The 10,156-nt window shown below is 36.8% G+C and overlaps 4 protein-coding genes across 11 annotated transcripts; all 4 read right to left on the reverse strand.

Moving 5' to 3' along the window:
* Positions 1–6: 6 nt before the first annotated feature.
* Arf79F (ADP-ribosylation factor 1) lies at positions 7–2,370 on the reverse strand. 2 transcript variants are annotated; one of them, XM_026817351.1, is made up of 5 exons: positions 2,266–2,370; positions 1,048–1,219; positions 867–976; positions 588–713; positions 7–439 (listed from the first exon to the last, which is right to left on the reverse strand). In XM_026817351.1, exons 2-5 carry the CDS (start codon positions 1,193–1,195, stop codon positions 275–277), a joined length of 549 nt encoding a protein of 182 aa, XP_026673152.1. In that variant the 5' UTR covers positions 1,196–1,219; positions 2,266–2,370; the 3' UTR covers positions 7–274. The 2 variants fall into 2 exon arrangements, with proteins under 2 accessions (XP_026673152.1, XP_017887622.1); XM_018032133.2 differs by having other exon boundaries at positions 1,982–2,363.
* A 480-nt stretch (positions 2,371–2,850) lies between these two features.
* Positions 2,851–7,436, reverse strand: LOC108629456 (uncharacterized). 4 transcript variants are annotated; one of them, XM_026817337.1, is made up of 17 exons: positions 7,287–7,436; positions 7,157–7,224; positions 6,484–7,069; positions 6,197–6,415; positions 5,962–6,132; positions 5,788–5,902; positions 5,521–5,688; positions 5,207–5,468; positions 4,831–5,142; positions 4,563–4,770; positions 4,320–4,480; positions 4,088–4,258; positions 3,866–4,025; positions 3,675–3,809; positions 3,477–3,600; positions 3,274–3,400; positions 2,851–3,199 (listed from the first exon to the last, which is right to left on the reverse strand). In XM_026817337.1, the coding sequence occupies exons 3-17, from the start codon at positions 6,613–6,615 to the stop codon at positions 3,079–3,081; spliced, it is 2,586 nt and encodes an 861-aa protein (XP_026673138.1). In that variant the 5' UTR covers positions 6,616–7,069; positions 7,157–7,224; positions 7,287–7,436; the 3' UTR covers positions 2,851–3,078. The 4 variants fall into 4 exon arrangements, with proteins under 4 accessions (XP_026673138.1, XP_026673137.1, XP_026673141.1 ...); XM_026817336.1 differs by having other exon boundaries at positions 7,157–7,436; XM_026817340.1 differs by having other exon boundaries at positions 6,484–6,856; positions 6,922–7,436.
* A 121-nt stretch (positions 7,437–7,557) lies between these two features.
* LOC108629399 (uncharacterized) lies at positions 7,558–9,287 on the reverse strand. Of its 4 annotated transcripts, XM_026817349.1 has the most exons (6): positions 9,195–9,286; positions 8,843–9,107; positions 8,697–8,788; positions 8,417–8,617; positions 7,931–8,027; positions 7,558–7,844 (listed from the first exon to the last, which is right to left on the reverse strand). In XM_026817349.1, the coding sequence occupies exons 1-6, from the start codon at positions 9,264–9,266 to the stop codon at positions 7,837–7,839; spliced, it is 735 nt and encodes a 244-aa protein (XP_026673150.1). In that variant the 5' UTR covers positions 9,267–9,286; the 3' UTR covers positions 7,558–7,836. The 4 variants fall into 4 exon arrangements, with proteins under 4 accessions (XP_026673150.1, XP_026673148.1, XP_026673149.1 ...); XM_026817347.1 differs by having other exon boundaries at positions 7,558–8,027; positions 9,195–9,287; XM_026817348.1 differs by lacking the exon at positions 7,558–7,844 and having other exon boundaries at positions 7,966–8,356.
* A 77-nt stretch (positions 9,288–9,364) lies between these two features.
* Positions 9,365–10,147, reverse strand: LOC113464865 (uncharacterized). The gene is made up of 3 exons (XM_026817352.1): positions 9,810–10,147; positions 9,616–9,751; positions 9,365–9,560 (listed from the first exon to the last, which is right to left on the reverse strand). Exons 1-3 carry the CDS (start codon positions 9,990–9,992, stop codon positions 9,391–9,393), a joined length of 489 nt encoding a protein of 162 aa, XP_026673153.1. The 5' UTR covers positions 9,993–10,147; the 3' UTR covers positions 9,365–9,390.
* Positions 10,148–10,156: the final 9 nt, after the last annotated feature.

Here is a 10,156-nt window from a genome sequence, read left to right on the forward strand (position 1 = left end):
AGGCAATAGTCTTGTGTGGCCGTTCGAATGTGTGCTTCCGGCCGGCTTTTTTCCCCACTCCCCTCCCCCCCGAGAAAAACTTTGCTGGCACAATGACAACTTTCGATAATCTCCACCCTCCACTCGAGGATCAAAAATGATCCTGCGGTTTGCACTTAGTGTTACCTCTGTTATATATATATATATTATTACTCATTCATGGGGGGGACAGGTGTGCAGCTGTTTTTTTATGATGTTAATATAGCAACTGAATGTTGATAGAATGTCGTTCCAATTAGCGATTGGCATTTTTGAGCTGATTGGAGAGCCAGTCGAGGCCCTCGTAAAGTCCGTCTCCGCTCGTGGCACACGTTGCTTGAATGTACCAATTGCGATTGCGAAGCGAGTGTAGCCCCAACTTGTCAGTAATCTCTGCTGCGTTCATTGCATTTGGGAGATCCTAGAACATTCAGCGAACGACAAATAATTAGTCTTTTTAATCGATTTCTTTTTTGACATCTGTCGATTTCATATAGATACGCATTGTTCACATAATAAACTCTATGCGCTTTCGTGCATTAATACGTTCAAGAATTACTTATACTCACTTGTTTGTTAGCAAAGATGAGAAGTACGGCATCTCTAAGTTCATCTTCTGCTAACATTCTCATCAATTCTTCGCGTGCTTCACCGATACGTTCCCTATCATTACTGTCAACGACAAATATCAGTCCCTGAAATTAAATTTCATTTATAAAACATCATTCGGGAAGCATTGCATCATTCTATGTATTGCCATAATGTCCACGTTTGCCAATGAAAATTGTATAAACGAAGATCAAGTAGATTTAGGTAAAGGAAAGAAAGAAACAAGAATAGAATCGTACTTGTGTATTTTGAAAGTAATGTCGCCAGAGAGGTCTAATTTTGTCTTGACCACCCACGTCCCACACAGTAAAACTGATATTCTTGTATTCAACTGTTTCTACATTGAAGCCTGGAATTTAAACAAAACGAGTTAGTAGTCTGCTTCGTGATCTAACCTGACAAAGGAAATATGATATTCACCTATAGTAGGAATTGTCGTAACAATTTCCCCTAATTTTAATTTGTACAGAATTGTGGTTTTACCCGCTGCATCAAGGCCTACCATTAAAATCCTCATTTCTTTTTTGCCAAAAAGGCCTTTGAATAACGTTGCGAACATATTCCCCATGGTTAAAGCTGATTATTTAAACACCTGAAACAAATAAGTAACAGACTAAGACCTTGTTCGTTGAGGTACGTAAAAATAAATCAGGGTATCAACAATGGACATAATTTTTTATTTCTTAACTAAGCAACCTTATAAATTTAATTTTACATACAATAGACCTTAATTAAAACTATATATGTGTAAATCTTTTACGATAGTACGACTTATAAAAAAATATCTAACACGGGCGAGAGCATCGAGGCGCACGAAAACAAAACACGTGATTAAAGCAAGCTATGGATTTAACAAAATTGAATTATTCGATACTTAAAATTAGTTGGAAGAAACGTATGCCCGACATATGCAAGAACACAACACGCTATACGATCGGCGTGCAATAATACGTATTGAACCGTAGTTTCGAAATAAATGATAACTTTTACGAACGAAGAGAAAACAATCGAGAGGATGTCGAAAATTCTAAACGCATCGGTACAAGATTGAACAAAAGCCACGTTCGATGTCGAAGGAAATAATTGAAATTACGCAGATAGTATATCAAAGAGCAGGTACATGCGTAAAGTAACGGATACGCTGACGCAAAGGGCAAAAAGCTAACCTGCACGTTTATCGGGGGTCAACGGCAAAGAACGAGTATCGTGAACACAACGTAAATCATAGATTTTCATTGAACTGAACGAGAAAAAAAGATTCGTGCGAAGCCACGCACGACACGAGATGCTCACGCTGCCCGCTGCTATTGATTCTCATTTTAATACATCGCTATGATTATCGAGGCTAGCATACCGTTAAGGATCACGCTAGATCGTTTCGCTGGTGATCTATGCACTTTTAAAACGTGACCGGCTACCTAAAACGCCAATACCGAAGTATTGCGAGCAAGGCGGAAGATATTGTGCGGTTTGCGAAGCCACTGCGTATACCCGGTTGTTCTGTCACCTTCGACCTACTCCCCAGCGAATCGTCAAAGGTTCACCCGCTCAAAGTTCCATTATTTAGAAACCGTCGTTTGATTAACAAGAGTCCCCCGCAATCTCACGTTGCCCGTATAACCCACTTGCGTTACTTACGTTTCAGTAAAAAAGATTATTTTCACGAGAAACGATAAAACATAAAACCAACACTCTCGAAAAGTACCGTATGTCAAAATGGCGGACGTGGAAAGGATTCATACCTTATGCCACGTATAGGGCCCTCGGAATTCAATGATTGGTCAAGCCCGTTCACGTGACGATCAAGATCCACAGAGATTCACGTCCGCCTCGACAGGTAGCGGCACCAACTTGACTTGACTTTTCTAAATTATCAAAACCATCAAAACGTGCGTGTCCACTTGTATCAATGCGTTGGATAAAATTTTGAAACTGTATTGGTAAACGAAACGGATCGTATAGAAAGGCCCGCGCTCATGAGAACGAAAATGCATCTGTTAGCTGTATAATTACGAATTCCAATAATGCAATTATTCGAACACGGACCGCTTTATCAATGACCAAGATTGCTCAGTCAGTACTCGTACTCACACGATCTTGCCGATTTTGCGTTCGCGTTCAAGATGATCTGGAATTGTTCTAATTAACTGGCATGACTTTAATTCAAAGTAGAAAGAGTAGAAATTGTATTCGTTGAAAGAGAGAAACGCGCCGGGCTTGAGTGACTTACGATTGGAAGTGATGTATGTTTTGAGCCAATTTCCTGATTTTCCTGTCGTATTGCATCCTACCTAACATCCTGGAATAATATTACCGGTATGATGAACATTTATGTACAACTTTTTATTCTGTGTATTTATATATATGATTCGACGGGGTATAATAATGCTTACTACTTTTAGTTTCATAGTTTTATTGTATCAAACAATTCTTACAACGTATATTTATAATTTATACTCCTGGGGTATGATACTTTTCATCTAATGTTCCCTCACCATAAAGTTGACATTCTTCCGCGATGTAAGGGATATCTGTAGTTATTTCTAAAGCTTCTACAGATTGTCCTTGTTTTCTGTGTATACAAAAACAGTAGAACATAACAATTGACATAATTAAAATCAGTACATTTATATTTAATTAAATTACTTTGGTTGAAACGAAACTGTAATTGTACGAAACATATCTTGAACACCCGATAACATCATCTTTCTCTGATCAATCATAAAATCCTTGTTCTTCCACTTTTTATTTACTTTGATGTTTACTCTATTTGCTGCGAAGAAGCAATTTCACATCAATGCTCCTCGTTACTTTTTTTAATGTATTATATTAAAGAAAAAGATAGATACCTGATCGGTTTTCGACGGTCAACGCCAGGTCCTTTGCATCGCCTATGTAGACAAGGCCAAAATCTAATGTATACGATGATAGCTTTAGAGCTGGCAATATTATTTGCAGTACTAAATCCACATCCTGAAAAATGACATTCGTTTAACACCCGCCGCTTATGCTAATAGAAGCAGACAAACAAAATGAATCACTTAAACCTGATGCTTTTTGTCTGAATGTATAATATGTAATACTTCCGTCAATGTAATTTTTGAATCTTGTAAGTCCTGAGTACTACTCGTCAGCATTACGTTATGAATTAATCTTGCTCCCACTTTACATACTATCTCTACCTGAAGAAGTACAAGTTTTAGTTATACACTTATTGTTAATAAATAAATGAAATTACTTCAGCACATCCGTGACCATTTACACACATAGTCCCAGATCTGCAAGGATTTGTATCTGCGTAAAGGAATACAGATTTTACTTGAAACGGGTCACATGTTTCTAAAGATATGTCTATCATCTTATTGGTCGTATTGTACAAAAAGAACGTTTTGGTCATTCTAGAATCAAAAAGATTAAAGTGTAATCTCACGATACAATTGTAGTGCCAATAGATGAATACCTCAATATTTTCTTTCTACTTTGCATCACATCTGAGGCACAGCATGTAAACGTTCTGTCTTCTCTAGACAGATAAAAATCTAATTTGGGTGCAACGATATTGGCTGTAACGTCAATTTCTATGGGTGGTAAATAGTCACCAGCCTGCCTGGCGTAATTATTATCTTTGTACCTATAAAAAATTATTTCTGTAATTGTGGAAGATCTAAGTATATTTTATTAGATATACGAACATATCGCTCGGTGCGATTCGTACGAATCCAAGTAGCTTGCAAAGAAACTCTCCTTCGATAGGCTCTTTTATATCGTGCATGATCCTATATTTATCGAGTCGTACTCTAATTTCTAAAGAAGCACTTGCTTTAGGTAGGATGAACATTTCTCTGGGAGTAACCTTGGGAGATACGTTTTCTTTATGATTCCTGCTGGCATCGCTTGGTAATTTCTTTTGTCTTATTGTAGTTTACTTGTCTTACTTTACAGATTTTCGTATCGATCGAACCGTAAAAAGGTAGTAAAGAGATTCTTAATTCCATTTGCTTCGTCTGATCCATAGCAGTCGCATCTGAGATTGCAAACGTTTCTTCTTCTGTACAACTGAGAGTGCTCTCAAGATGTTCTACACAACTATCACTTGTATTATCGGTAAATGACCACGTGGACAAAGCCATAAGAGAAGAGTCTCTAAAACGATTCATTAAACATAATCCTAAACTTTTAGTATTCTATGAATTGCTAATTTACACTTGGGTAGTTGTTACAAAATCCGTGTCGCTTCTGAATGTAGAATTGCACGCGTGCAGGTTTTTCTTTAACGGAGAATACTTGTGTTTCTCCATATGTACTTCGCTATCTGTCTTCGATTGGGTCCTCAATTTCATTGATAATTTGTCGGTAAATGGGGTAAGGACATTAAACGCGATGTTAAAAGGCATTTCCTGTATTACTGGTTTTACTATAAATGTATGCCAGTCGATGACTATAGGAATCACGCTTGTGTTCTTAATTTGAATTTGTCTATCGGGCAACCGAATACCCACAGATTCAGTTCCATACCTGCAAGTAATTTCTTTTCGTATTTGAACATATCGAATCTCGAGTTATTGTAAACGATAACTACTTGACAACAGGTATATTCAATTCGTTCCTATCAGAAATCGATAACGAAATCGGCGATCCAACGACTTGCACGCATATCCCTATAGTATATTGAGGCAAACCAGTAATATTTATCTCTATTTCGTCCACGTAAATACCCCAGGTATCGGCAAACACGTAAATGTCGATCGGGATAGCTTTAAATTGCTCCAGATCAGAGTGCAACGGGTCCACGTAAATTACAATACCCGAGCCATGTTGCTTCATTTTGAACAATGCCTCTTCTGCAAGTTGAGGATGATAGCCTTTCACTAAACCCATTTGGATCTTGCTTACCAATTAGTTTCTTGTCTCGACCAAAGGTTCGTTTGTAAATACTCCTGATCCGATCTTTCTGATTCTTCCATTCGCACGTGCATTTGATGGGATAATTATTTTTTATATGTAGCAAGTACTCGCTTGGAATTGAAGTCTCGTTTTTTATTATGAAAGTTTTCTTCTTTACTAAACATTATAATAATTGCTTTCTTCATTTTCAATTCGAGTGTTCCAAATTGTTATGCAATTTAAACAATATAATTCGCAGTTTACTTATAGAAATACCTGTATTCAATGGCAAATTTAGAAACTCTATCACGACAGGTTGCGTTGGTGCGGGTAAAAATGTGTCGTAGAACGGAGAAAGCGAATAGTTGTCGTTTCCCGTCAAATTACTCATCTATAATCATTTAGGATTATAATTCGCTGATCTAATACTTCTCAAGAGCTTTCGATTACTTGTATGACTTCTGAAGTACGAATGCTCGCCGAAGAATGCTCAGCCAATTCTGCTTCGTCCACTCCTTGCATCGAAGGACCGGCTGAAGCATCTCTAAGAACTGCTCCTTCATCTAAATTCGTGGTCATTAATTCTCGTTCCTCTTGACTTTTATACTTGTCCAATATTTTCTGCAAAGTTGCATTGAATGTGATGAAATGAATTTAATATGATTTTTATTCAAAGCAAACGCACCATATATTTTCTTGACTTTCCTGCCATATTTAGAGCAAGTTTGATGCTGTCTACTCGCCACTCGACGCGAACGAAATTGTTTCTTAGTTGAAAATCGTCGTCCGTTGTTGGGAAATAGAAAGTAACATAAAGAGGTTCAATAGAGCATTCAATTCCTAGCATTATCATTTTTCGCGTACCATCGACGAAACATGGTACGAAGAACGATTGTACGATCCCCTAAAGAGTTTTTATGCAAATCAGTTTTTCCCCTTAATGCCTCTCGAAGAATGAAAATATTGTTGAACCTCTTTTAATGGTGTGAAAGTTATTTCCACTTCTTTGACGTTATTCGCCGGCACTTCTCCGTGTTCTGGACACACGCAACATTTAATTTTCGATGTATCTAAACCGTCAATGTTGCCCCAAGAGAAATGCATAGAAACGTCAGTGAGATTCTTCAACGTTAAAACATGAGTTTCTTCGATACCAATAAACAAAGTCCTATTACGTAGTAGTTAATGTTAATGCTTGCTATTGTTGAATTATTTACATTAATTGTTAGTGAATTACGAGCCTCGAGGGTCTAATGATGCCCACGGTTATCACCTTTTCCTGCCACAGTGGCTCGAACTGCCGCAGGTTCACGAGATCGTGATGAGAAAACAATTCTTCTGGGATCTAAACGGTCCTACAGATTTTTATAACAATTCTAAGAAGTAAAAAAGAGTTGATAAAATACTTACTAATTGATAAGAGGTACAATATCTAAACTCTTCTCCCTCTTCTTCTACTTGTTCCCATTCTTCTTCCTCTATTGTTTCAAAATATCCTCGATCAATAGGTCGGAAATCTCGTGGCGATTCAGTGACGCGTTTCATTATATCTTCAGTCCTACGATTAATAATAAATTTCATATAAATTCATCAACAAATCATACAAATCATATACAAATAAGTTGATTCGATAAAAATCACGCACCTCTCATCCTTATCGTCTATCATGTATTCCAACCAGATTTCTATATCCGCTACCCATATATCTACAGACTGTCAATACTCATTTTTCATCAATATGTAGCTAGTAAAATGAATAGAAATAAATGATTTACTTCGGAACATTTTCGCCGTCTCGTTCTGCATTCGTGAGTTCGCAATTTTGTTTCGTCGGCTATAGCCTCGACTGGTATATCCTCCACAAACAATCTAATTTCATCGAAGTACTTTAATTTTTTTTATGTAACACATGTAATATATGAAATTTATTAATCTCACTGTAGAACAGCGAAATAGTAATTGGGGTCTAAATCTCTGTATTCAGCAGTCAAAGTAAAGTAGTGTGCAGAAGTTGGAACGAATATTCCTTTTTCTGGTTTAATATGAAGAAACTCCAAAGGGTAATCATTCTCTTCACTCAGCTTTGTATTCTCCGTCTCCACGTTTCGTTTTTTCCAGTGAAATTGCATGCATATTTCACTGTGTAAAAATCAATTAGTTCTCTTATCACATGAAATTCGTATATTCGTTTTGATAAAATCAGAAATACACCTGGTATTATTTATACAAATGACGCATTGCCCGATTCCATCGGGAGTGTCGGTGCTCAAATTTATATAATATCTGGCATGCTTATCGATGTTCCCTCTGTAGGGCCACGCTTTTTCAATGTGCTACAATTTTATTTGCTTTCTTATCGTTCTTTATCACAATAATTTATATAATGTACTGTACTGGATTAATAGTATAGATACTTTACTAAACTGGATAAAATCTGGCTCATACATTAATCCATCCCCGATTATCTCCGTAGCCAATAGGCTGCAGTTATCGCACAATATGTACAATTTTTCCACCTGGCGAAATCAGCGATGAATAAGCAGTTAAATATAAGTATAATAAGTTAAACTCGATTGAAACATCATTTTTAGGCTGGGATTGTTTAAAATATTTCTAATATCGATTTAGAAAATTGAGTTAAAAAATAATAATGTGCATTTTAATTTGTACAAATCCACAGTCCACACATATATCCACAATTTAATTATCTATCATTTACATGAATGCCATAACACTCGGGCGTAAAGTACATATGAAAAGTCATCTCTTGATTCGTTCTCAAAGAAAAATATGCTGGTTGTACTATGAAGCAGGATAATCTCAAGGCATTCGATTCCGTAATGTCCTACGGGTAGCAATCTTTCAATATAGCTTGAATATAAAACTGCCTTTCAATAGATCTTACCACAATATCCATTGCGAACCAATCGGTTTCGCTCATTATGAAAAATCTTCCAGTTCCTCCGATGTTCTTAAATCTCATCGGTATAGAAACTTGTTCGCCTACAAATCCTTTTTTGCAGTCAAAAGTCATGCTTACGAAGGTATTATCTTCGGTTTCACAAGAGAACTCGGTCTTGTCGCTGCTCGTAGTAGAGTTCGTAGACTGTTGAAAATATTTTAATACGAAATATCAAATGGTTGTTTATTAACATTTTACAAGTAAAATAATCATTGTTGCGTACTTTCGAGCTAAACGATTCCACCATCACCGAGTACCAGCTACGATGCAATCTCGTATCCGAATAATACTGTATCTCTTCAGCTAGGCAGTATCCTGTACGAATGCATTCCTTAACTCGCTATAAGCACTTTGATTTTGAATTTTTACCTAATAAAAGAGGCGGTTCTTTGTATCCGTGCATGCGGATTGCCAAAGGGCTTCCGTGTTCCACGTTTATTAGCAATAACTCTTCAGGTGAATCAATATGGTCGCAACGGAACGTGATGTTTAATTTCATTTGCAATCCTGGAGCGATGACGCTCCTGTTCTCTATAACAGGTTTCATCGTCACTTGAAATTTAGACCGATACGGTCTGCTCTCTATCTGAAACCTCGCTGGTATGGTGCTAACATTTTGTAACGTGATTGTTTTCTGTATGACAACGATGTGCATTAATAGAATGCAGAGTTTTATGCATCGCACCATTCGATGGAGTTAATCCTAACTTAGTAGACGCACCTTGTAAGATTTCTTCAATTTGAAATTACGGAATTGTACATAGTTCGAGTCTACAATTAGGATTCTCTTCATGACATCTGTTTTTATTATAGTTCTTTTCGCTCGAGCATTTATACGTCGTCTCAATCTCAAGTGTCCCCTATTAATATTCTAATCTTTATATTCAGTTCTTATATCGTAGCAATCTTTAATTCTTTTATAAATACACGTGTTGGTCAATGCGAATCTTTGGCAAGAATGTAGCATCCGTTATATACGGTTTCGTACAAGGTTTATCCGGCCGTGACTTTGATAATTCTAGCAATTTTTTATACTCGTTCCAGGTACTAATTTTCGGCATCGTGCTTAAATCGCTGGCGCGTTCATCTGTAATTTTTTTCACTCATTTATCATTCACCAAAAAAGTTTCGAAGTATTGCACCTAGATGAGCTTCATGTTCCTCAAAGTCTACATCTTTGGATTGCAAATCGTCATCTGGTCTCTTGTCTTGCGGAATGGTGTCTTTCAATATTTTCAAGTTAGCCGGACAAATATTTGGCAATTGTTCTTTATAAGACTGTAAGAATTAATAGAGTTACTGTTTAATCTCTTCACTTCTGGTGAAAGATACTAACGAAAAGTATGTGAGTCGCTTTACGTCGCAGGATAATATTGTCCTGGTCAGTATTAATAAGATTGTAGGACATCTTCCAATCGTAATTTTTGAACTGCATCATGCTTCTAACTCTCTTCTGCACGATTTGAGTGCATTCGATTTTATCGCTGTTCGTCGTATTCGTATAACTTTTGCTGTTCATTTTGACAATATTATTTGTAAATGTCGAATCGTAACTGATATTAACAAATGAAACATGTACTGGACACTTGGACGCGATACAGTACGATTTAAGGATGTATTGGCTATATAGTCAATCCCAAAAGTTTATGCACTTTAGAAACGCATTTTTCAAAAAGAAATCAG

This window comes from Ceratina calcarata, unplaced genomic scaffold (genome assembly GCF_001652005.2).
Source record: "Ceratina calcarata isolate Rehan_Ccalc_2016 unplaced genomic scaffold, ASM165200v1 scaffold569.2, whole genome shotgun sequence".
NCBI classification, from domain to species: Eukaryota; Metazoa; Arthropoda; class Insecta; order Hymenoptera; family Apidae; genus Ceratina; species Ceratina calcarata.